Source organism: Dermacentor variabilis, chromosome 5, assembly GCF_050947875.1.
Source record: "Dermacentor variabilis isolate Ectoservices chromosome 5, ASM5094787v1, whole genome shotgun sequence".
Lineage (NCBI taxonomy): Eukaryota > Metazoa > Arthropoda > Arachnida > Ixodida > Ixodidae > Dermacentor > Dermacentor variabilis.
This window is the reverse complement of record NC_134572.1, coordinates 152,806,548-152,834,072: the sequence shown is the minus strand read 5'-3', so window position 1 is coordinate 152,834,072 and position 27,525 is coordinate 152,806,548. Positions and strand designations below refer to the sequence as shown.

Here is a 27,525-nt window from a genome sequence, read left to right as displayed (position 1 = left end):
TGAGCATCCTCAGCCAAAGCGTACTTGTGAGGGGGGTATGCAGTGCCTTATTGATGGTTTGGATGCTTGTTTTGAACTTGTTCTTTATTGAAACACATGCTGCTCTGTGTGTTGTATGGGTTATTTCAATGAATGGATGCACTGAATGGATGGAGGCACTTCACTTTGCTGCATGCTTGTAGCCTCTGCCTTACGGGGGTATGATCCATTGCGCTTTTTTCTTGTTTACGGGGCTGTGAGTCATTGCTGCTGACGATAATTTTTGTACCACTCGACTAGGCACTGCATTTTTTTTTCAAGGCCCTTGAGCACCAAGCCACTTAGGACTTCTGCCTTATTAATTGGGCAAAGTATATCATGTCTTGTGGTGTGATGTTGACATATATGGATCAGCCGAATTGCCCTAATTTTAAAGCAGGCAGTGGATGCTCGCGCTAAGGTTATAATGTGTATTGTCAAATTTAGTGCATCAGTGCCGACATAAACTAATGAACGCTTAGTTGTTACAGGCATGAAGCTATTATGTAGTTGGTGCAAATTGCATAGTATTGAAATGAACTCACAAAAGAAGTATCCATAGCACTGCTTGTGGGGGATACTCAGTAGATAGCATCAATGTTAGCACGACATAGCTGCTAAACAAGCATAAGTCTCAGTGTCATAGCTTTAAAAATTTGTATATTGAGCACATGGATACACAAGCATTTATTGAAGCACATGTACTGTTTTTTTACAGTCGTGTATTTTAGCTAATTGTCAAAACTTAGCACATAAAATGGAGAAAGCAGAAATGCAGTAAATTAGTTTAAGAAAGATCACTACGCATAGACCCATCCGTAATGCAGAAAGATGGCGAGTTTGTTGGCATTCATATTTTAGTTCGATTGAAGCACACCTCAGATGCGGACACAGAAAGGAAGTAGACAGGATCAGGCGCTGTCCTGTCAACTTTCTTTCTGTGTGCACATCTTAGCTGCGCTTCAGTCTAACTCAAATTTGAACCATCCATAATCATTCAAATGATAGATCGAGTTGCAAGGAACTGAACACCACTGTGCAGGCTCTTGCTGAAAATAAAACACGGTGCACGCCCTCTAGCCTTCCCTCTCCTTACTGTGCCACCACGGTAATAAGATTTATGGTATGGTACTCATAAGGCAACTATTGCAGATATTTGCATATCTTGTGTGAAAGTTTACAAAAAGAGCTTAGTTTATAGCAGCATACCGTCATTTGCTGCACTAAGCACGCAAGATACCTACTCCACAGTGTGCCGCCACCATCCTGTTGTTGGGCGCTCCCTATTGGTCACTTGTCATGTGGTCCTTTCAGCTGTCGGACATTGAGCCTGTGCTTGCCCTGCTGGAGAGGATGGCGCCAGACAGTTGGAAGTTGCGGCCGACAACGTATATGCTGCTGCTCTGGCTTGGCGTGCTGTCCATGGTGCCTTTTCAACTATCACGCCTCGACTCCGGAGATGAAAAAATGAAACCTGTGGCCCAAAGGTAAGGGCTCTGTTGCTCAGAGACAGGGGGCTCTGAACGGTTGTGTACCGGGTGTCCGAAAGTAACTGTGCAATGAGAAAATAAACATGATGATGATTGTGAAAGACAGTACGTGCGATATGATGGCGCAAGACCTCTAGTTTGTAGGGTAACATTCGAAGGAAGGCGAAAACACTGAGGGAAGGCCTCATTCACATAAATGCACACCTGTTGAATGAATGTAGTGTTAATACACAACCTTTACAGAGAGACTAAGGGCAGACATGTCGATTCAGTGTTGCAGGGTGTGTCACTGCAGTACCAGCTCCCATAACAGAGTGCATCCTACTTATAATTGATAAATTTAGGCCGACACTGCTAATAAAAAAGGTTAGACATTGTACTGCAACAGGAAAGCCAATTCAGTTTGCGTTATTTTATTACAATTTCCTGTGAAAGAACTGACGGGTGCCACTCTTTGCATCACTCTGTCAGCATTATTTGAGGGAGTCTGGTGTCCTCTGTGTGCGGGTTCCCGAAAAAAAAAAATGCAGTAGCATCCAGTACAGCACTTCTTCGGTTATCACTGGGGCAGATAATTCAGAATGCCCTTAATCTTGGGCAATTTCAATATACGAGGGCAAGTCAGAAAGTCCTTGCCCTTGTTTTTTATTAGCCAAAATAAGGTACATACAGGTAATTACAGATATATGTGCTGTTCTACGTACCTTAGACCATTTTTCCAGAATGCTCCCGCACCAGCTCAGACATTTGTCCTATCGCAGAACTAAATTGGAGATGCCCCTGTCGTGGCATTCGTCTGGCTGACTATGGAACCACCGTTGGACTGCTGTCTTGGTTTCATCATTGCATGTGAATCGCTGTCCTGCCAGGAATTTCTTCAGCAGGCCGGAACACTTTTCCCCATACGTGGGCTGCATTTCCCTGTGGATTTCGATGTGCGTTTGTCCCTTGCTTCATAGAAAACTAATCACACTTCTTTGCTTGTATGCTGTGGATGTGTGAAGCACAACTGCCGTCTTCAACAACTGACAGCAGCGCCGTGCCGGGAAACTACCGGCAGATGAGGCTGGGCCAGTCCAAGAAAGGTCCACTGCTGGAAATGAATATGTTGACTTCACATTTACAGCCGTAATTTAGCTTAAAAAAAAAATGAAGGGCAAAAACTTTCTGATTCACCCTTGTACTAAGCCCCCTCAATTGGTGATTTTCACTGAAACTTATGCCTCTTCTTGGCATAAAACTAAACTTGTGAAATTTCTAGAAGGGTAGCTTAACAATTTAGATTTAGATTTTTCAAGTCAGCACTTGTGTGGTCTGTGCTGTGAGTACATGTGTGCTTTGCTTTACTGATATTTTTCTCCATGCTGCATCATTTACTCATTCTGTTTCATTTTAGGATATTTGATGTCATCAAGGCCAACCTCACTGCCGTCGGTAAGGCAAACACTGCCTCCAGCTTTTTAAGTGCTCATTTTATTACACGTCCTGACATCAAAGACTCCTACCTTGACGACTTCATGATGTGGTTGCATAATGTAAGTGATCTTCCTGGTTCCTTGCTCCTGTTAGCCATCTTTAAAGAAAGAATATGTATGAAAAATCTTCACCAAATTATTTTTTTTACACCGAAAGCAATCGAGTCACAAGAATTCCTGTCAGATTTTTTGTCCACTCTTCTGGACAATGAAGTTTGTTCTTTCAAAAATTTATCTAGAAGGAACAGCCCAAAAAAAGGTGTGCTCAGTCTTGCAGCTATGCTCGTGCAGCACATGTCAGAAGTTATTATGTTGCCACTGGTTGCAAAGAAACACACTAATTTGCGTCAAGACTGCTCTGAAGTCTACCAATAATTTTGAATAAGACTTTTGCTGAACCCAAGTAAACAGTGTAACAATTTAGCATAAGCTGTAATACAGTACATAAAGTTTGTCCGCTTATATGCTCTAATACATGCAGTTTACAGAATTGCAATATGTTTCTGATAAGTTCTTTTGAAAAGACCCAGTGTCCAGCACTCTTGGAAATAATGTTGTGTGCTAAAATATAAATTAGAGGTATGTTCCCTACAGTGACTAGAATTTTCTTTCTTCATTAAGACGCACGAAATGATAACAATAAATTTGTAACTGGTAATAATTAACAGCGAATTTCATTGCATATTTCTTGAGAATATTTCCCCAGGGAATAAAGGGAATAAAAATGCTGTGCATTTGTGAGCAGATTCATGCACTTCAGAAGTTAGCTCGTGATAGCAACGCTGTCCACTGGGACAGTGGCCTTGCGGACCGCATTACTCGGTCCCTCCCACCACCTGTAACTCTTTCCCTTCCCTCCAACCCCCACTCTGCACTCGTTGTTCAAAAAAGTCTATACTCCGGATCGGCACGCATGCTCTGATCACCCTGTGTATCTGCTCCCTTTTCTAAACCTCTTTTTGGGCAGACAAAGTCACTCCGGAAGCCTCGGGCCAGCCCTTAGAGCAGCTTGTACCTGTGGTCAACCCGATGAAGACAAATGTCCAGTGTCTGAAGGGCTCCACTCCTGCGTCTGTAGCGAATGCCCGCCATCTACTTTAGGCGTGCCTTGAGATCGGGGTATTGTACCAGAACTGAACCAAAAGCTGGGAAAGAATCTTTATTTTTGCTTCAAGTGGAACTGAACTGGAACGCTACTTTTTTTTTTTTTTCTGGAGCGAAACTGAAAGGCAGAATTAACGGTTTTCAGTTCAGGTTGGGCCACCTTTTCTGAAGCTTTTCATCCATGCATAGCTTGTACTTGTGGCTTAACCATCCTACCTCATTTGTAGATACACACCATCTTCCCGTGATTTTAAAGGTGGCAGTACTGCTAGTATGGTTTTCAGCATATTGCATCGGGGAGTAGACTAGGTTATCGTGACATTTTCATTGCGTCCGATGCGCAAACTCGCCAGAGTGTGACGCGTGCTAAGTGCCCAAGACTGTGGAGCACCATACTTGTGTGTCCCCAGTATAACTGAAAATGGCAGGAGTTGATCTCTTCGTTAGTGCCAGTTAACAAGAGTGCGCTGTTCAGTGTAAAAGTGTTAGTGTACCGGTGGCCGGACATGTCAGCGAACTTGGAATGGTTGTTTAACACAGGTTTAGATTTAAGGCCATAAACGGACCCTTCGAACGCAAACGTGGACGTATATAATCACATTCTACAGTCTGTCCTCGTCATTACCTCCTCAGTCTCCTATTTTTGTCCTCTTCCCTTTCACCCTGAGCAGAGAAGCAGTCTGGAGGATTCTCTGAATTTCCTGAATATATTCTTGTCTCTCCTCCTCAATACAGCTTTGCTTCACATATATTTTGACATTGGTGTGGGATCTGCATAATTCTTTTGTAACTGTGTTTGGCTTGAAGAACAAATAGGCGTATCCATCGGTAGGGGTGTGTGAATACTGAATAGTATATTTCAAATTGAATATCGAATTGAATCAAGGAAAAGCTGAATATAGAATTGAACAACAACATTTCTCACAAAATTTCATGCTTACAAATTTTGGGCAAAAAAATAGTGCTCCACATGCTCGGCAGTCTTCTAGCATTGCATAACGAGAATATAGCAAGATATATTCTACTTAGGTACATAGAAATTAAAATATATAGTACATTCTACTCGTATTAAAGGGAACACCGAATTAGTATGCCAGCACTGATTACAGGTCAATTTTGTGTATGAAGGTCTGTCAAATAATAATTTTATCAATAGAAATTCTGTTGAATAGAACCTAGCTTTTTTTTTTTCATTGGAAACTAATGAATTAGTGACGTTCTTTTCTAATTAATACCAATGAGGTTCTCAGTTTAATAGCAGACCTGGGTTTTTTGTCCATCTTTTATTTATTACATAGGAAGCATTGCTTTCCAGTTTTTCTCCAGAATACAGAATGACTATCCGTACTTTACGGCAGGTGCTTTATCGTAAGGCCAATGTGCGTGACAGACGAAAGGACCATGTGTCACACGACTTGATCCCTGCTCCGTGTGTAGTCGGCACTGATGTGTCAAGAGCAGGTGCCATCCATGCCATTTCATTATCAGGTTCAGCGTGATTTGCCACCTATCAAAGATTCTGAAAGCTGGAGGGCCAAGCCAAGCTCGCACAACACTCCTCGACTGCATTTCCCTTTCGTTGGCACCCTCTCTGTAACTAATTGACCACCGGTTAACTGCCCTACATATAAAATCGCATGCCCAACTCCATTTTTTCTCCTAATTTCAACTAGAATATCGGCTTCCCCTGTCTGCTTTCTAATTGACACCGCTGTCTTCCTGTCTCCTAAAGTTATGCTTGACATTTTTCATTCCATCGCTCATTGCGCGATCCTTAAGTTATCCTGAAGCGTGTTTATTAGCCTCCAAGTACTTGCCCCATATTTTAGCTCCAGTAGAATACAACGATTGTATGCATTCGATCATGACTTGCTAATGCACGTCGTACACACTCCAACCCATTCTTGTTCTCTAAATTCCCTTCCCATGATAAGGGTCCTCTGTGAGTACTAATTTGCTTATTGTGATAACTGCATAGTCCCGGGTATGCCAGTCGACGGACTGAAAAGAACGCACGCATTTGGGTGGGTTCCATAATGACCAAACTGGATCGCACGCATTGCATTTATTACCATCAAACTGTGGTCCCCCCTGGGCACTGGAGTGACAACTTTGTATTTGATGTCACTTCAAAAGTCCGAAAATGTTCTATATTCAGGGATTATGTGTCTCAAGCATTTGTATTTGATTCAATTTGGAAATTTCAGTACTTGAACACACGGAATGAAATACCACATCTGTTTCCTATGTTTGTGTGTCCCAGCTGACATGGAACAAGCTTAAACTAAAAATGCATGGCCTTTTGGGCCATTGAAACCAATTGTATGCTGTTAGTAATTTATAAGAGAACCCTCCAGTATTTTTGTGTTCTTGTTAATAAGGCAATCGGTAGGATAAATTAGCAGTCATTTTAATTAATTGCTTTGAGGCCACAATGTTGATGCAGATTTGTAGAGAATGCTTAAAAATGTCACTCAATTTTCTGAAGTGAGTTACCTTTTTCTTCCCACATTTGAAAGAAAGCCGCTGCGGATTGCAAATACCTGGCCCTGGTGCTTTTTCAACAATTTCAGGGCCTTTCAGTGAAGCAAGGAAAAAAAAGAAAATCTATGCACATGGTAGCACGTCGCAAACAAATGAAAGTGATGTCAAATGTACTCTACAAACCTCATGTTGACGCTGTTACCATAAAGATAACCAAATAAAATGTTCATTAATTACCGATCACTTAAGAACAATAAGCATACTGGAGGCTTCCTTAGTAGGTTACTAACAACACTCAGATGGTTTCATCCAACCAGATGGCTTCGCTTTTATTAAAAACTCACTCCATCGTAAACTGGGATACATAGCGCAAAAAGCGACACAAGGGCGATTGCAATTGAGCAGGAACACGGGACGAGCGCTAACTTTCAACAATTTATTTACTGCAGCTGGTAAGCATATATATATACTCACTGGGAAGCCACTGCAGCAGACACACTGAAGGGAAGGAAGGAAAGGAAAAGCAGTCATGTGACTACTATGCCCAAAAATTCAAGCTCTTTTTTTAGATAAAAGAATAGACGGCATGCTAACACAATCGTCACCTGCTTAGCTATCTCAGCTGCTTCGACAGTTTCCTTCGTTATCTTATTCCTGTGGCAATAGACAACAACTGTTTGTTTTAAGACAGGGTAGCATGGTGCCTTCACGTCACATTTTCTTTAATGGGCAGCCAGATGCCCATCTATTGCCATGCTCTCCACTTTATTACTATGCTCCACCAGACGAACGTTTAAGCATCTGCCCGTCTGGTCCACATAGTACTTCCTGTTAGCTGGAACACCCTGTACACGCAGTTCTAGGCAGTTCTATTCAACACAACTGTTAAGTCTTGACATTCATATGTTACCTATACCTGCGGTGACAGCTACTTCGGGCTATGAAGATGAAGTTGTGGAAGCAGGTTTCTGCACGCACTTTACCATATGAAGCACCATATTTACTTGAATCTAACGCGCACCTTTTTTTCTGATAAAACGAGTCCAAAAATTGCACGTGCATTAGAATCGAGTACGACCCTAAATCCGTGTTACCATATCGCCATCGGCATTAAAAAAATGACCGCCTCGTAAGCGCTACTAGCCTAGCTGCCATAGCTTCCTCCATGGGCATACCTCCATGTTGTATGTGTAACCAGGCGCTAATGTAACCTAGTCTACTGCCTGTCTTCCTGTTTTTTGCGTTTATTCAATCAGCATGGAAGCGCCGACTGCGAAGACACGCCGAGTCCACCATGATGCCACATTTAAAATGAAAGTTATCATGTGCACGGAGACAGATGAAAATCAGGCTGGATCACGGGCGTTCGGAGTTCCCGAAACTTGCGTGCGGGACTGCTGCAAACAGAAGGAGAATATTTTCGCCAGCTAAGCAACAAGGAAGGGTTTCAGTGGACTGAAGCAGGGCCGCTTCGCCGATATAGAAGAGCTGCTCATGGAATACATGCAAGAGCAGCAAGCGGCACCGCAGCCTGTGACGACCGATCTCCTCAAAGTATGGGCGATGCAGTTAGCCCTACAGAAAGGGCTAATGCGGAGTGACTTCAAATTGAGCAGGTGCTGGCTCTCAACTTTTATGAAAAGAAAAGGTGGGCAGGGATATGCCAAAAATTGCCCAAAGAATATGAAGAGAAGTTGCACAGTTTTCAGCAGTACATTTTGAAATTGCGCCATAGAAACGGCTACCACTTCGGACGGATTGGAAATGCCGATCAGATGCCGCTCTACTTTGACATGCCTGCCACCACAACCGTTCGAAAGAAGGGGGCGAAGCAAGTCCGCGTTTTGTCCTCGGCCACGAAAAAACTAGAGTCACCGCAATGCTTTGTTGCACTGCGGATGGGCACAAGCTGCCCTCGTATCTTCAGATGAAAGATGCTCCCGAAAGGAATCGCGTTTCCAAGTGGCGTGATTGTGCGTGCAAATGAAAAAGATTGGATGACCACAGACTTGGTCGCTGACTGGATTTATAACGTTTAGCGGAAAAGACCTGGCAGCAGTTTGCGTCTGTGTGGGAGGCTTGTGCTCGACGCATTCAGGTGCCAGTTTGACCAGCGCATCAAGGACAAGTTGGCTGCATGCAACACCAATTTTGTCGTGATACCTGGCGGCATGACATCGCAGCTCCAGCCGCTCAATGTTTGTTTGAACAAGCCAGTGGAAGATAGAATGACATCGCAGCCCCAGCCATTCAATGTTTGTTTGAACAAGCCAGTGAAAGGTAGAATTCGGGTGCTCCACACCGAATGGCTTGCCAGTGGCTGCCACGAATTCACGCCCGCCAGTAAAATGAAGCATGCCACGTTGCAGGACTTTGCTGGATGGGTGAAAGATGCATGGTGCACGATCCCGTTTGCCATGGTCAACAAGGCCTTTAAAAAGTGCAGGATTTCGAATGCCATGGACGGCACTGAGGATGAAATGCTTTGGTCTGTTGATAGTGATAAGGAGTTGTCTTATAGCGACAACAAGTGATATCTATTGCCCCACGCAACTCATACCGGCGCAATGAAAATCTTGGCAGCAAGCTACGCCACTTCCATTTGTGGTTTTATTCATTGCAACTTTAGTGTATTGGGAATAAATTAGATTTTTCCCAAATGAGAGAAAATAGTATTTCTATATGAAAGCACAATATGCGTCGTATTGTACTCCTATTTATTTTTGCTCATGGAAAACGGGTGCGCATTACAATCGAGGTTTGAATTTTGTTTATTTTTTGGTCATGGAAAACGGGTGCGTGTTACAATCGACAAATTGGTAATCCAGACAAGATGAGTGCAACTTTTCTGTGACCTTTCGCTGTTTATTTACTTTCACGAAGACAGCCGCAGATAAGTTGGTGTTGATGCTGCACACTGTTGGTCTCATCTACTTTGATGGCCTATCGTTTTTGATGAAATTTGTCATGAGGTTATAAGGCATGCTCAGCTATGGGCAGTAAGCCCATGAAGAATGGCCACTGAAAGATGCAGATGCCGTTTTGCTGTCAAGAGATGTGTGAAACTCGTGGCAAACCCAACTCGTACAAAGCTGAAAAGTGTGGGCTACTCAATAATGGCATAATATACCCATACTGACTAGGGAAATTGTCACTTATCAAGGTACTTGCTTTTGGGGTAAGGAAATTTCTTATAATAATATTTTCTAGTTCTCACTTTAGAAGACATGAAGTTGTGAGACCGCTACTGCCAGCAGCAAAGCTGCATGCGTGCTTTGGTTCCGTAGCTCTGCTTTCATAGCCACCAGACAGTGTTGCCCGAGGGGATAGGGTGTATGTTGTTGCTTACAGCCAGTGTGTACGGAATGTGTACATAGCTCAACTAACCATTACCACTCTCTTTGGTTCAACAGCAAATTGACGCTGAAAATAAGGTGACGACGACAAACATGTTGTCGGCGCTAGCCATGATCTTCAAGCTCGCCAAGCGGGAGGTTGTCATGAAGTACGCAAACAGCTTGATGAGTCTGCTGACGAAGAAAAAGTTATTTCAAAGCAATAACATCATTATTCAAAAGCTTGCATTAAAGCTGTGTCAAAGGATTGGTGAGTGGTGGCATTTATTCCTCTGTTCCTTTTTCTCTCATAAAGTTGCACTTGTGAAAGTGTGCTTTTTCATCTAACCCTTTTAGTTACCCCTTTGTAGTACAACTACTAACTGTATTCTTGAAGGTAATGCCTCAAAGCTAGAATTACTAGTGAAAGTAATAACTAACACATGAATGAAGCCAAGGAAAGCAACAGAGATATTAAAATTTGTTTTTTTCTGAGCTGGAATGTAGAAGTTATGTAATGAACAGGGAAATGAAAGCCGAAGAAAAAACAACTTGCAGCCGGTAGGAGCCGAACCCACAACCTCTACGTATTGAGCAACAATGGAGGCTGTAGCCCATCCACTTCCTTGAGCATTTTCTTCAGGTATTTGCATATGTGTAGTAAACATACTTTGCGAGTGTTAACAAGCAGCGCTCATGGCCATGGCGGCGAATGTGGAACATTATGTTAATCGCAGATGTCATATAGTATGTCAACTAAGGAGGGGGAATCCAGCCAATAAACCCTCTTATGCTACCTCAATGTATCAAAACAGCCAGAGTTGAGACCAGCTTCACCTGGTCATTGCTAACAATAAATCAAGCACCAGAGTTGCCCTGATTATTTCTTTTCAAAATAAGGACATTCATTACTTGTTGCATACCACTGAAGAAAGAAAGAAAGTTGGAAAGTATTAGCATTTTGAATGCAGTTACTGCTACATATAGTCATGTAGGGAGTTCTGTGCTTTAGAGTTCTCAGGTAGCTGGTTTTGAGAGCACACTGCTTGTAAAAAAGTCAGTTGTGCTTCTCTAATTGAAATGCTGTTTTTGATAGTTGAAGGGACGCAGCAACATTTTTTTAACTTTCTAATGAAACATTTATGTTTGCTCGACAATGCTGCCATGAACATGTGAGCGAAATACTTCGTCTGTTCGATTCTCCTGTACTTCTTTCACGAGTTGACTTGGCAGCAGTTCTGAACTGATGCAGCTCCAGTTCATAAGTGCGGCTGCAATGTGATGCTGCGGCCTTCCTGAAATTGACGCAAACGTGGTGCTGCGGAGCAGGTCTCCTGCTTCCGAGTTTGCATCTCGCGCCTTTCGTAGCTGGCGTTGTCCAGTGCATGTTGTTGTAATTGTATTGTGAATGCCCGCTTTTGTCAGATTCGCAGCTGCCCTGTCATCTTTGCCAGCACTCTGAAGTGAAAATGAGCAGTGTAATGATGTAGTAGTTGCAATGCCGGCAGGTGATATGGTGAGATGGAAAGAAAACTGGTAATGTTATTCGAAAGAAGGGGCAACAAGCTATGTAATTTGAATTTGAGTTCGAGCGCCTCTTCAGCCTGTCTGAGGACACATCTGAGGGCCGCTCACGAACACTGACTTCTGTAGAAACGAGTGCTGTTGTTGCTGATTCACGGTGCAATTTCTGACGCCATTTTCTGAGGGCACAGTCATATTTCTTGTAGTGTTGTCCGCTGCCATGGCACCGACAGAATTATGTGCTGCTTTGTTGCTTTGGTGGGGAAAATCACAGTGGTGAAGAAAGTTCAAGAAGTGAGTCTCAAGTTTACCTGCGGTTTTTTGAACAAACGACGCCGTGCAGAGAATGTCACACCTGCACTGCTGAAACGAATCGTGAAGTGCCAGCACTGTCTGAAGTAGCTACCTCGTTCACAAAATGCACGTGAACTGAATGCACCTGTTATTCCAGTGCTTGCAACAGAGAGCCCCACGATCACTCGCCCTCTCCTCCTTTGGCTTTTGAGGCTCTTTCTGTTTTGTTATTTCTATTTTGCTATTTCTATTCTACTCTTTCTATTTCTATTTTTAATATTTCTTCATATGATAGCAAAAAAAAGAAAGTATGATATTTAGACCTGTCAACCAGCACGGGAGGTGACAAACCCAGAGCGGTGGGCAGTAAACCAGAGTATTTAGCAGTAAATCGGAGCGGTGGGCAGTAAACAGAAGTGGTGGGTGGCAAACCAGAGTGTGGAGCGGTAAATCTGACCAGTGAGGGGTAAACCAGAGCAGTGAGTGGTAAATGGGAGCGGTGTGCGGTAAACAGAAGCGGTGGGCAGTAATCCGGAGTGTTGGGCAGTAAGCTGGAGCGGTGGCCAGTAAACCAGAATGCGGAGCAGTGCAAAGAAACTGTCCGTCAACTTTGTTTTGCCTTCTGCCATGAAATCACAGCCTCAAGCTCTTATTCCGAAGTCAACACTTTGTTGAAATACTTGATCATTTAAAACTTTTAAAGCAGCGTTTGCTCTGTTTGCATCCTTTCTTTCGTGCCTTCGTTTGTTGTGTGGAGGTTGGACTGTATGGCCAATTTGTGAGCGAAACCTGTCTTGTCTTTCAGGCCTTTGCTTTCTTCCCGTCAACCTTGCCTCTTGGAGACACCTGAGAAGCATAAAGCAGCTGTCGAAGAATGTGCAAGTAAATGGTCCCTTGTCAGAAGCAGCCTTCCCAGCCGCGCAGGAGAATGGAGAATTTGATGTTCCAGAAATCGTTGAAGAGGTCATCGACAAGCTTTTGGAAGGCCTCGAAAATTGCTCTATCGATGTCAGGTTGTAATCCACTGTCCAGTTCTGTGTGCCCACTTTTGATTCCGTCTCTATTACTTCATTGCATAATGGAAAACACGAATCTCCCAAGCCCTCGCCTTCTAAAAAGAATACCTATAATATTTAATTGCAGCAGCATTTTTGCATTTACATGCAGAGGCTAAAAAATGTATTTTTTCAAGATTTACCTTTCTTTGCATTTACCAAAAGCATTACATTAATTAAGTTGCAGCAACTAATATGAGTGTTTGAGCGAGTACAAGTGCATAAATACATGAACAAAGTAGTGCTTCTTTCTTACTTTCAATAAGTTAGCCCACAAAGAATTCATAAATCATATGGTATCATCTCACATAGCAAAAAAAAAAAAAAAGTGGCAGAAAATAGGGAAAAGATGTTTGCTCATTTTTCAATGGCTGGAAAAGCTCTCTTAGCTGTATACTTCATTTCATACTTGGTGCACAACACTGTAGAAGCTATGCAATTAGTCACGTGGCATTTTTTAGTGTTTTGCAGGCTTTCTTTAACACTTCTAAAGAGCTTTTATGTAGGACTTATTCAGCAACAGAAAGATAAAGGGAATTTTTCATGATGGCCTAAAATTTTCTCATTGACAGTCTTGCTCTGATCATAATATTTGAAAAGTTCAATAATTATTAACTAATTATATACCTAATTATGCAAAGTACAAAAGATAGTCTTACTTACTCCAAGCGACGGCAAACAGCGTTACCTCAGTTACCTCAGTTCTGTCCAGCTACGTGGCACTCGAATATTTTAAAACTTTGACGCGAGTTGCATGGGACAGTATATTGGTGCACATTGTGTTGTCGGCAATTCAATTAAAATTAGTAACTCAAATTTATTTCCGATGCTGCTGCTGCGCCACTGATGAAGACGACGGTGCGTGCTACGAGCAATAGATCAGTTCTTTCTTATCATCACATGAGCAGTGTATTTTTAGCCACAAAATAATAAATCAGTGAAATTAAGTAAATTTTTTTTTTATCCTTGATAACTAGGTGTCAGTTTTTTACATGCTGGTTTACTATGGCTAGTAAAATGGCAAACTATGGCCTGCCCACCCCTGACCGCAGCATGTCTATTTGCTTACAGGTGGTCAGCTGCGAAAGGCATAGGCCGTATTGCAAGCAGGCTTCCAAGGGAGTTTGCCTCCGAGGTTGTCTCGTCGGTGTTCTCCACGTTTGAGAGGCAGGACAGCGAAAGTTCACTTCATGGGGGATGCCTCGCCCTCGCTGAATTTGGTATGTATTTGTGTCACAATATCACTATGAGTTAGCAGTAAGAGGGATAATAGAGGAATTCCAGATCAAGCTACAGAACAGGTATTCGGCTTTAACTCAGGAGGAGGACCTTAGTGTTGAAGCAATGAACAACAATTTTGTGGGTGTCATTAAGGAGTGTGCAATAGAAGTCGGTGGTAACTTCGTTAGACAGGATACCAGTAAGCTATCGCAGGAGACGAAAGATCTGATTAAAAAATGCCAATGTATGAAAGCCTCTAACCCTGCAGCTAGAATAGACTGGCAGAACTTTCGAAGTTAATCAACAAGCGTAAGACAGCTGACATAAGGAAGTATAGTAGGGATAGAATTGAACATGCTCTCAGGAACGGAGGAAGCCTAAAAGCAGTAAAGAAGAAACTAGGAATTGGCAAGAAGCAGATGTATGCGTTAAGAGACAAAGCCGGCAATATTGTTACTAATATGGATGAGATAGTTCAGGTAGCTGAGGAGTTCTATAGACATTTATACAGTACCAGTGGCACCCACGACGATACTGGAAGAGAGAATAGTCTAGAGGAATTCGAAATCCCACAGGTAACGCCGGAAGAAGTGAAGAAAGCCTTGGGAGCTATGCAAAGGGGGAAGGCAGCCTGGGATAATCAGGTAACAGCAGATTTGTTGAAGGATGGTGGGCAGATTGCTCTATAGAAACTGGCCACCCTGTATACGCAATGCCTCATGACTTCGAGCGTACCGGAATCTTGGAAAAACGCTAACATAATCCTAATCCATAAGAAAGGGGACTCCAAAGACTTGAAAAATTATAGACCGATCAGCTTACTGTCCGTTGCCTACAAAGTATTTACTAAGGTAATTGCAAATAGAATCAGGAACACCTTAGACGTCCGTCAACCAAAGGACCAGGCAGGATTCCGTAAAGGCTACTCAACAATAGACCATATTCACACTATCAATCAGGTGATAGAAAAATGTGCGGAACATAACCAGCCTTTATATATAGCTTTCATTGATTACGAGAAAGCGTTTGATTCAGTCGAAACCTCAGCAGTCATGTAGGCATTGCGGAATCATGGTGTAGACGAGCCGTATGTGAAAATACTGAAAGATATCTATAGCGGCTCCATAGCCACCGTAGTCCTCCATAAAGAAAGCAACAAAATCCCAGTAAAGAAAGGCGTCGGGCAGGGAGATACGATCTCTCCAACGCTATTCACAGCGTGTTTACAGGATGTATTCAGAGACCTGGATTGGGGAGAATTGGGGATAAGAGTTAATGGAGAATACCTTAGTAACTTGCAATTAGCTGATGATATTGCCTTGCTTAGTAACTCAGGGGACCAACTGCAATACGTGCTCACTGACCTGGAGAGGCAAAGCTGAAGGGTGGGTCTAAAAATTAATCTGCAGAAAACTAAAGTAATGTTTAACAGTCTCGGAAGAGAACAGCAGTTTACGATAGGTAGTGAGGCACTGGAAGTGGTAAGGGAGTACATCTATTTAGGACAGGTAGTGACTGTGGATCCGGATCATGAGACTGAAATAATCAGAAGAATAAGAATGGGCTGGGGTGCGTTTGGCAGGCATTCTCAGATCATGAACAGCAGGTTGCCATTATCCCTCAAGAGAAAAGTTTATAACAGCTGTGTCTTACCAGTACTCAAGTACGGGGCAGAAACCTGGAGGCTTATGATAAGGGTTCTACTTAAATTGAGGATGACGCAACGAGCTATGGAAAGAAGAATGATAGGTGTAACTTTAAAGGATAAGAAAAGAGCAGATTGGGTGAGGGAACAACCGCGAGTTAATATCTTAGTTGAAATCAAGAAAAAGAAATGGGGAATGGGCAGGACACGTAATGAGGAGGGAAGATAACCGATAGTCATTAAGAGTTACGAACTGGATTCCAAGGGAAGGGAAGCGTAGCAGAGGGCAGCAGAAAGTTAGGTGGGCGGATGAGATTAAGAAGTTTGCAGGGACAGCATGGCCACAATTAGTGCATGACTGGGATAGTTGGAGAAGTATGGGAGACGCCTTTGCCCTGCAGTGGGCGTAACCAGGCTGATGCTGATGGTGATGATCAACAGTTTACTTCTACATACGAGTTTAACGCATGATGTTGCAACATAGAATGCATTCCTAGTTGCAGTATATGTGGTGAACGCATGACTTTTGTTACATTTTATGGACTTGGTATTTCCTTAGCTTTCTTTTGGGACTGTCTGTTATCCCTCTGAAGATGTACGCGGTGGTTTGAAGAAGCATTTGGTTCTGAAACTAGCCAGGTTTCGACCAAGATTAAAATTTTCGTTAAAAATTTGGTTGTTTTGGTTTCCACAAGTGGGCCTTGTTTGCAGTGCTTTAATGGTGAACAAGGCTCCCGTGTAGATGCCGTGAGTGTAAAGTGTTTTTTAATAATTAAACTTGATCAGGATCTGCCTCTTGTTATCATGACAGCTTCAGACCAGACTGCACGTTGTCAGACTCCCGGCATAATTTTTAAACAGAATGGGTAATTATCATCATTTTCTAATCAGTCACTGCTAAAGAAAGCTATTGTGGTTTATCGATTGTGCGAGGTCATCTGTCGACATTATGTAGAGCACATGAACATCTCGAATGCATTTTTTCTCATTGAAAATGAAAACTTGAGCTGCATAACAGTAAAACGAAGCACACGGCCAATAAGTAGGGGTGTGTGATTAGTGATATTGAGACCGAATCGAATGCAGTCTATGCTCGTTATAACGGAGCCAGACTTTCAGACATAATGGACCATATTTCAGCCTTAGTTTGCTCTTCCTATTATATCAATGCAACGAAGTTCACTTTTAACGGCCCACACTACAACGGACTATCGGCTACAGTGGGCTAAATTAGCGTCAATTTTAAAAAAAAATCGTGTGAATAAAACATACTTTTACCATGTCAACGTGGGCAACGACCGACTTGCGAGGGTCAGCCGACGATCACGACTCAACACCTCGTGCGCAAGTCATGAGGGGCCGGAGGCGAAAGAGGGAGGGGTAGAACTCCGGTGGCTGCTGCTTATGGCGCAGCCGCCGTATTTTGAAAGCGATCTGCGATGTGGACAAAGTGCGCGCAGTGCCGGTAGCTTCGTATGCGCTTTGCTTTCAACGTTTAGTTCGCGTTGAAGTGAGAGACAGCACAAACGTCGATTCTCTCACTGCTGCTGCCACGCTTATCTTGCTCAGTTTGCTATCGCAATTGATGCTTTGCCTTTCGGGTGAAACTGCAACTTTTTTTGTTTGTTTGTTACTTTGGACGTTCATCACTCACTCTTTGCAATAAATTTGTTAGAGATTGCGGTGAAAGTTTCGGAAGTGAGGCGTTTCGAATATTACGGACATTTCTTTTTCCCAATTACGGGGTTTGTTGTAGTGAGAGCCGACTGTATAGCTCTTCGACATGCACATGCTCTCGCTCGAGAACTTTGGGTTGTCTCAAGGTTTACAGGTTGCCTTCCACGCTGGTTCTCGTGCCGCTGCAGACAATACGCATATGATGAATTTGCTTTATGGATAGCCACCTGTGCTACCGTCACAGAGGTGTTGGTTAATGGCTCTGTACCCTACGCAATTATGCAAGGAAACAACGAACGCTACTTATGTATCCTTACTGGAACGAATGTATGCCTCCAAATGCATTGTCTCTCTAATAAAGCATGTAGCTTTCTAGAAGTGTTTGGCTATTCACTTGCGTTGACACTCGTCGTCAGTGGCATTTGCACAATTTTTTGTTTCTTGTTCAAGGACGCCGAGGTGCCCTGCTTCCCGAGCAGCTGCCTAGTGTGGTGGCTTCCGTACTGCCTTGCCTGACCTTTGACGAGCAGCTGGGCAAGCAGTCCTTTGGATGTATAGTCCGTGACGCAGCCTGTTACGTCTGCTGGACTTTGAGTCGTTCGTATGACCCCTGCCACCTGGCGCCTTTTGTAAGCGCTATTGCTGGGGCACTTGTCTGCGTTACTCTGTTTGACAGGTGAGAATATATATATATATTTTCTCTACTTTGAAATTGTTCCTTTTCTTTGTGGCTTCTCTTGTCGTTCATATGTTGCACACATTTTGTTCCGCCGTTGAAAGGCAACTCCAGCACTTTTTAGTTTCAGCTACGTCAGAGAAATGTTGGCTGTAAGTTCTGCTCTGTGTTCTGATCATCTGTGCCAGATTGCACAACCTTGCGGCATCATAGTGTTCCTATGCAAATAAATGTCTAATTTATGTGCAGTGTCTGTGCCTGCCGAGTAATGAACATTCCACATCTGTTTGTTCACTTTCAGTGAAGGGACGCTGTCAGACTGACAGTTCTGAGAGCTGACACCTCTGTTGCATTATTCAGACATTATGTAAGGATAGTATGCTTATCGTGACCCTGCATGCATGTGTCAATGTACTGAATGATCCTGAAGTAAAATAAAATATCCAATAATTTAAAAGTACAGTAAAACCACATTAATCTGGACAGTCTGATGATTCAGACTCGTCCTCTGTGCTCGGCTTGCACATGCATTATCTAATGTCATCAAGCTCTTGTTAATTGGCATGTATTTGGCCGCACGCCGGTTAATTCAGACAGTCCTCGGGACGCAGCGAGTGTGGAGCACTGCAATTGTGCTGCATAGTAGATCAAAAAGTGGCGCTAGTGTGAAACCGTAACGAAGCGGCAGAGTCCGTCATCAGCAGAAACCGTACTGAAACGATAGGAATGCCGGAACACTTCGTGCCCATTTGTGCCTGTGCCTTTATTCTTACGTTCACCACTGCGTACGATGCATGCTGACTGCGTAATTTTCAAGCTACCTAGTCGCCATCTGTAGTTGCATCTACAGTGGTTGCGGCAAACAGTAGTCTTGTTTTGTCTTGGCCTGTGCCTTGGTTGCAAGTCTTTAGAACTGCATGCTTGCCATGGTCGTCATCAATGATAACATCGATGGAGCTTGCTGTTTCACCTGCAGCAGATGCAGCAAACTGTAGTTTCATTTTGGCTCTGTGCACATTGGCAGCATGCTTAGAGAACTGCATAGTCACCATCGGGGGTCGCGTCGATAGCAAGCACAGTTTCATTCACAGCAGTTCAGAATAAAAAAAGCTGAAAATCGGCGTTGTCTGCATGCTCTTTTGTCTCTTGTTGCGCTGTTCTAAGTTCAAGACATCTCAAACAGCAAGCCCGAATTGTGACCTTATCATTCTTTTTATTTCAAAGAAAATTGCAGTTTCTTATTCCTACATTTCAATGAAAAAGCACAATTTCTCTATGCTTTGTTGAATTTATTGTTAGCTTCACATGGTCATAAATGAAGAAAATTTTAAAGAAAAGCTAGAAAAAGGAGCTTCCCAATTTCTCTTGTTCTTCTCTAACAATGCATTGATACTACAAGTATTACTGCATAGAAGTGCAATTATTGCAGCGAAGCTGCAGATGTTCTAGGGTTCCGTGCATTCTTGTTCTCCGTCAAAAAAAACTATCATCATCAGTGGCCCGTACCCCCGTATGGAAGCAAAAAATGCAATGGCTCATAGCCCATAAGGCAGAGGATACAAGCAGTCAGCTAAGTCAAACAAACAGTGCTTACGTTGTTTCTAATCACGTGCACGACGTACAGAACAGCAAGTTGAAAACTGTCATCATCAGTGGCTCATACACCCATAAGCAATGGCTCATGCTCCCGTAAGGTTCACAACTACTCACTCCGCGTGAGTTAGTTGCGATGACACCACCCCTGTGGTCATTGTCGGTGATTTCAATGAGAATTTGTCGGGACCGAAAAGGGAGCGGTTACACTTTGACCCACATCGGCCATGTCTACGTTTGCACTGCCCTCTCTTTGTCGGCGTTCCAAGCACTTGTGTGTCTAAGTAGACCCTTGTTCATGTGTTTTGGAAAAAACCACAAGAAAAAAATGTGCAATCTGAAGTAACTAAAAAAATTTGACAGACTTAACTATTATTTACAGCTACGTAATGCAAAACCTCACACAGATCGTTGCGGCACGAGACGCCGACGTACGTCGAGCTGGTGTTGCTCCAGCTGCCCGAGACGCATTTTGTTAACGAGGTTCTACTGTACTTTCCTTCCGCTCTCCTGGGGTGCCGGTCCCGTCGAAACCTCAAACTTGTCTAGTTTCCTCCGTCTTCTTGGGCCGGCAGTCCTGTCGTCCACGCGAATGCATATAAAAATCATGGTAAAGGAGTTCATACCTTTGTTCAAAATTCTGTGTCACCTCTGTGTCGTGTGCTAAACAGCTTCACTGGTCATCCACTTCCACAGAGTGGAATGGTTCATGATTTTTTTTTTTTTCATACATTCGTAATGTTTTTGGATCATTAAGATCATTACGGTGGTTACAGGGCCTGCTTGTGTTTTTTTTTTTTTTTCATTCACAGGGAGGTGATATGCCGTCGGGCGGCTGCCGCTGCTTTCCAGGAATGTGTGGGAAGACTTGGCACCTTTCCACATGGCATCGATATCATCACTGTAGCCAACTATTTCTCCTTGGCACGAGTGCAGACCTGTTATTTGAGCCTCAGGTCAGTGACCTTGGGAGTGAAAGAAATCGCTCCTCATTGCAGCAAGGACATTCTGCAGCAGTTGCTGTTGTACGTCCTTCAAGCTCACAGTGTGTCTTTATGGCTGAGTTGGAACTGTAGGGTACCCAGAAAAGGCAACCCGAATTTATTCTAGAAAACTAGGTTCTAACCAAAATCAGTGATTTAGCACAATTTGGCACGAGGGAGTGATTAGGGAGTTACTGCCAAGAATTTTGTAATCTTAAAGTGGTACAGATTGAGATTCATGCATATGCGTGCTCATTTATGCAAGTAAACGTACCTGCACTCATTACACATGTAAATTAGTTTCAGGCTGAATAAAGACGAAGTGCAGTTATTGCTTCGTCTTTAGGGATTTGCAAATAGGACTTGAATATCACCGAATCGAATCGAACAGTAAACATTTGAATAATACAACTCGTGAGTTGAGTATCCACGATTCGATTTTTCAAATATTTGATGTATTCGATGAAGAGACTTGCGCAGTGTCGCATGTCGCATGCCGCAAACGAGCCTGACGTGGTCACGAACTTCGTTTCTGCCAGCGCTTTGGCACTACTGCTAGCGCTCCCCAATATCAGCCTGATGCGGGGATCGAACACACAGCGCCCAAACGCCGCAATTCGCAAAACATCGATGCATCGGCCGGGGACGCCTCTATTGGTACAAAGACTTTCCAGATCGACAGAACTGATCAAAACAAAAAGTAGTGCATATGTCAGAAAATGTAGTAGCATGATGCAAAGATTGGCCCAAAGATTAGCTGCTGGAAGGCATGCGTTTCATGTTGAATACGCAACTACGTGTCTGTTCAATGCCATCATTGCTGCTTCCACACTGCCGTACGTCAACCTAACCCATACGCATGATCTTGCAATGAGCCACCTGTACAAACTTATTGGTGGCAAGCATTCCGTGATGGTTTATGGTGCGTTACCAGATTGGCCAGCTGCAAATTTTCATCACAGCCACAATGCCTAGGTCATTGGGCCTAATCGTCGAGCATCGGTAACTAAAGTTGTGGTTTGGTGCCGAATTGACGCAGATCTATTCGCAGCTGCCGCGTCACTCTTGAAAAGCAAACGGAATACCTTGCGAACAAAAGTGAGTGTATGGGACGAATATGCAGGTGCTAGCTCACACTGACATATGACGGGTTGGCAGCAAAGTGGCTCACAGCCACCACCCAAACTTCCCGTGACCCTCCGTGACTTTGTAAAATGTTTGACAGGTGGCAAATCATGCTGAACTCGATGATAAAAAGACTCCTGCTGTACCGTTAGTGCTGACCGCGGTCGACACAGTAGCAAGGATAGCTACATGTGGAGCGGTGATGAAGTCACGGGATGCTCGGTTTGTGCTTTCGTCTGTCGTGCAGATTGGCCTTACGATAACCCACCTGCCTTAAATATGGGAAAGCCCTTCTATATTTTAGAGGAAAACTGTAAAGCAAAATTTTCTGTGCAGTAAAAGGTTGCCATAAAAGATGATGAAACTCAAGTCCACTATTAAACCAAGAACCCGATTGGTATTCAGTACGGCATAGCAACACTAATTATTTAGCTTCAGAGGGAAAAAAAATCGCTTCGTTCTATTGATAAAAAAAATATCCTAGAGACCTTTATTCTAGAAGTGAGCTGTAATCAGGGCTGGTATAGTGCTAATTTGGAGTTCTGTACTGTACTGTATATCTTGACTTCTATGTACCTACGTTAATGATAGCTTGCTACATTCTTGTTATGCAATGCCAGGAGACTATCAAGCATTTGCAGCACTGTGTTTTTTTTTTCCCAAAAGTTTGTAAACACTCAACTTTCTGATAAATTTTCTGATTGTCAATAATTGATTCGATATTTGGCTTTATTTCTTGATTTGATTTGAAATTTACAGGGGTGTGTGAATATTCGCAAAGTTTGAGTGTTACTGAATATTATATTTTTAATACAGTATTCGTATTCGATTCATAAGATATATATATTCGAAAATGTGCGAATATCCAGTTGTATACAAATATTAGAATCAAATAAAATATAGTGGGAGCAAACACGGTTCTTAGTATTTGTTTTTATCTAACCTAAGAATGTTGGGGTGATCTTGTGCTGAATTTTTTTACAATTTCATGCTGCTAGCGAGATTTCGCCTGTAAAGCACACTTAGCCACTGAATGTCTAAACTGTGTGGGAAAGCGAGCCTCTCACTAGCAAGGGGCACGGGTTTGCCGACAGCAAGAGTGCACTTCTTTTTTTGCAGCGCCACCCTGAATTCTGAGCTTATTGCCGTACAGCAAGTTAGATGAGTGATGACTGGCACAGGGTCAAATGCCTCCGAGCTTACAGGCGTTTGATGCCGTATAATAAAGCGCGGGCTAGCAAGTACAGCTAGTCGGAATTACTAAATTTTCCAAAATAACATGAACCAAATACACAATGTTTTGGTATAATGGCTTACTAGTCTAGTTTTCTTAACAGTGAAAACTTAATTGAAATGTTTCAACATAACAATTTAGCCCAACTTGCTAATAAATGCATGCGCATATCATTATTCTATGTTCGATTCGATACTCGAAGCTGAGTATTCGCGCACCCCTATTGATTTTTTTTTCATGGCAAGCTTTAACTTTTCATCGCACTTGATGAAAGTCTAAGCACCACATGCGGACGTCATTACATCACTACTTGGCTACAATCGCCAAATATAAAAAATATTTGCTTAATATTCTGAATATTGAGGCCAATTTCAGGATCAAAATAAAAAAAATCGTGTCCAGATTCAGTGCGGATTCAGATGTTCAGTCACGATTTGCCTAACATAAAATTTAATTAATGAGAGTTGAATTAGTGGAAACCTACCATATGCCTCTTGCCTGTTGTAATGCCTAACCAAAAATTGAATTAACCAGAGTTGAATTAGGGAAAGCCTGCCATATTCCTTTTGCCTGTTGTGGTGCCTCATGCAGAGTGTTTGTCTAGTGTTTGATAGGCGGTGCCATTATTTTTCAAACGAAGCATGGCATTAAGTTTTGCCATGAGAGTGCTATGTGAGGTAAAAGTAAGTAAAATGTTTGGTTGCTGATCTTGGGAGGGGGGGCTGCCCTCATTATGCAAGGGCAAATCAGAAAGTCTTTGCCCATATTTTTATTAACCAAAATAAAGTGCATACAGGTAATTACAAATATACATACTATTCTATTCATAGTTTCACACCGGTTCAGTCAATTGTCCCATCGCAGCACTAAATTTGACATGCTCCTGCGGTCAACGACGCACGTGGCCTCCCCCAACGTTCATTGTCATGCGAATCTTCATGCCTTTTGTGAACTCACAACACCACCGCCTCACACTTCTCAAAACGAGACACCTTTCCCCATACATTGGCTGCATTTATCTGTATATTTCGATGGGCTTTTGTTCCTTGCTCCATAGAAAACGAATCACACTTTGTTGCTCATATGCCATGGACGTGTGAAGCACAACCGCCTTCTTCAACAACTGACAGCAGAGCCGTGCCGCATAGCTACCTGCAGATATGGCCGGGCCAGTCCAAGAAAGGCCCACTGCTGGGAATGGACGTGTTGGTTTCGCATTTACAGCCATAATATGGCTAAAAAAAATAGGGTCAAAGACTTTCAGATTCACCCTTGTACGTAGGCATATATGATGTATAGGTAGGTTCAATGTTAAAGGGAACAACATTTTAGCAGAGCAAGGATGAATTTCTCTCTGTGGCAAGACCGGAAACATTTGCGACAGATGACTTACGGGAGATTAGCATGACTTCCGCAGATGCCGACTACTGTGGCACCCGAAAAGTGCGATTGCTCCCTTCCACAATGGACCAACCTGTACTTGTGGTAGGCTGGAGCTGAGTCACCTGACAGTAATAACAGCCTAATAATTAAATTACAATAGCATACAGCCTAAATTAGCATACAGGACAAAGAAGAGGCAGCGGGTCACAGTTCTGTCTGTAAATTTAGGCTGTACACTACTGTTAATCATGGAGCAACTAGCTCAGGACAAAAGCATTGTGAAAGGGTCCCTAAACCACCTCTGACATTTTTTTTTCTAATGCACTTTAAACAGACTTGTGCACCAGGTACAGCACTATACTGAGACAATCATATTTCTCGATTATATCAGTGCTGCATTCCGTAACTATACCACAAATTCGAAAAACAATCTCGTGCTCCTCTTCGAGCTTTCCCGGCCCTTCTTAGCACTTCGTGATGCCAGCAGGGCCCTGCACACGACATCATGTGGATTGGTCAGTCGACAAAGGATGGTAGTGCCAGCGTGACGAGAGCCAGCTGTGTATTCTAAGAAGGGTGGGGGACTCAGCCATTGTGTGTCACTAATCGTTTCATAATACTTTCATTCATTCAACATCACTTGGAAAACAATTAGGTAGGGGTATACAATGCAGTAGCCTTTCTACTGATGTGTTGATGTGACCTGTAGCTTTCGCTGCAGTGCATCGAGTTGGTGAGAGTATGTTGCGAGGAGCAGAGAGTTACTGAGGGAAGGGTAGCAAAGGTAAGCGAGGAACTGTAATGGCTGTGTACTTGTTAAAACGAATGGCTCTCACTTTGCTATTACAACATCATCTTGCTGCTGTATTTTCGTTGTAGACTAGTACAAGGCTACCACTGTACAGTCGAACCCACTCATAACAACATTCAAGTGCCATGAAAATTTCACTGTTATAACCGATTATTGTTATGACTGGGGTGCACGAAAAAAACAATATAGAGGGATGGCAGAGCTGTTGTGAGAAAATGGGGAGGCCAGTGCCCCTCCTCACCATATTCCTCCATCCGGCTGCTGATTGTGTTGGCTCATTTAACTGTTCCTGCATGCTCCGATCATGTGTAACAAGCCACAGCTGTTAGCATTCAAGAATGGCACTGCTGTAACAACTGCCAAGAGGGGTAACAGGTGGCGAGTGACATGGAGCTCTGCTGAGGCCTTTTAAGGAATGTGAGAAGGTTGCCACAACAGTCTCTCAACTTGAGAAATCTAGTAGAAACACTGGGGCAAGATTGCCACAAGCATCTTGCCACATACTTCTCAGCGGCTTGCACGAGAAAACTCCATGTCCATCAGCCTTGCTTGCATTATGCAAAGCTTGCCAACATCATTCTCGAAGGAAGTGTGGTGTTCCATCTAGTGCAGCAAAAGGTCCCACGAGAAAACGAAGACCGGGAGGGACTGAATCGTCTGCAGGGCCTTCTGCGAGGACAATGTTGAGGCAGCCTGCCCTACCGCGTCATCGCTGCCATCGTCGCCATCACGGTCACCGTCGCTATCCGATGCAAGCATGTTTGTGATGATCACCTCATCGATTAAAAGTACTGACGCTTCCAATGTGTCGTCCACATGTAGAAGCCATGAAGCAGCCTTGTTGACGGTGGACCAAAGTTTAGGCATCACTTGGTCGGTGGGAGCTTCGCAGGCTTCGTATAAGTCGCTGCTTCCTCGGACAAGGCACGCTTTTCTAAAGCAGTTCTGCACCGTAGAAGCGCTTACTTCTGACCTCGCACCAAAGATAAACTGCATGGCCATCAGTAGATTTATCTTCAAGTGTGGTTGCTTCCTGCTTGACCACGTGGCCATGTCCATCAACAAGACTAACTTGTTCAGGACGCGGCGATGATGCATGACCTTAAAATCGGCGATCATGCCAGCATCCATGTGCTGCAAACCTGCCGTCAGGAAAAAAAAAGCTTCCATGCTTGAGACCTTGGGCATGGAGTGGTGGGCGCTACAATTACCTAGGATGAGCGCCACCTTTCTCTCGGAACACTCGATACGTTGATCGAACTCTGAGAGCTACTCACGATCGAGTTCTCACGTCATCCATGCCTTGCAGTTGTGATGGTAGCATACCGGTATCCTGGCAGCACCGCGGAAGCAGTGGTAGTTTTTTTATTTCTTAATGACAAATGTGAAGCACTTGTCACTCCCATCCATGTTGGTGCACAGAAACACAGAGAGGAGCAGCTTGCTGTTTTTGCCACCCTTACGCATGTCTCCTTTGAGTGCATGTGTCTTGGACGGCAACTTCTGGAAGAGCAGTCCTGTTTCTTCACCATTCATGTTCATCAGTGTCAACATAGTTGTTGAAGATACGGGGCAGCCCAACGTTTCCTCCATCCACTTCTGGTTCACCTCCATGGCAAGCGAAGCTCTTTCGCCGATGATGGCTTTGCAAACAGTGCCGTGCTTCTCTTTGAAGCACTGTACCCAGCTGCTACCCGGCTGGAAGTCCAAATTGTTGATGAGTAGGGCAAACTACTTAGCCTCTGTGGCCAGAATTGACCCGGTGATGGGCAAGTGTATGTCAAACTTCTCTGCCAAGCAGATTATTGTCGACACTGTCAGTTGTGATAGACCGCACTTCTTCACCAAGTCGCACACATTTTTATCATCTTTGTGGTCCTTCACGATAATGCAATTCATTTCCAAATCTATAGCAGTGTGCTTTCTTTTAGCAACATTGTGCATTGCCAATGATCAGCAAGCGGATCAGCCATCTTCCGTTTTGGCGGCGAGTCGAATGAGGCAGAGAAACCACGTGGCCAGGAACGACATCAACGCAGCCAACAAAGACTAGCACAAGCGACTTAACCCATTGGCAGAACCTCGCAGAATGAGTAGCCAGTGAGTAATCTGGGGGCAGCGCTGTCAGTGCAGTTGGCGCAGTCCATTCGTGTTTTGAAGGGTGGCGCGGCATAGAGCTGTGGGTGTTCGGAGCAGTGGAAGGGCAACGGGAGAGAGGCGAACGAGGCTGGTGGTGCAGAGAACGCTAGAAAACAGGTCCTGCTGTATGAACATGTGGCGGCCGTTGAGGTGGTGAGTGAAGGTGCAGCAGCTCGAATTACTTTTTCTTTTTTTCAAGCATTTTGCATTCCATTACTTTTTGGCACAAACACCCAGCAGCCAGACTTCATCGTTATAA

The 27,525-nt window shown here is 43.5% G+C and overlaps 1 protein-coding gene across 1 annotated transcript in view; it reads left to right on the top strand.

The window, feature by feature from the left end:
- Tbcd (tubulin folding cofactor D) overlaps positions 1-27,525 on the top strand; it is a 95,694-nt gene that overhangs the window by 10,643 nt on the left and 57,526 nt on the right. Inside the window, exons 2-8 of the mRNA XM_075693650.1 lie at positions 1,333-1,505; positions 2,905-3,043; positions 9,985-10,177; positions 12,530-12,737; positions 13,851-13,999; positions 17,773-17,998; positions 20,404-20,547. Coding sequence (XP_075549765.1) covers positions 1,333-1,505; positions 2,905-3,043; positions 9,985-10,177; positions 12,530-12,737; positions 13,851-13,999; positions 17,773-17,998; positions 20,404-20,547 — 1,232 coding nt within the window. The remainder of the gene's footprint in view (positions 1-1,332; positions 1,506-2,904; positions 3,044-9,984; positions 10,178-12,529; positions 12,738-13,850; positions 14,000-17,772; positions 17,999-20,403; positions 20,548-27,525) is intronic.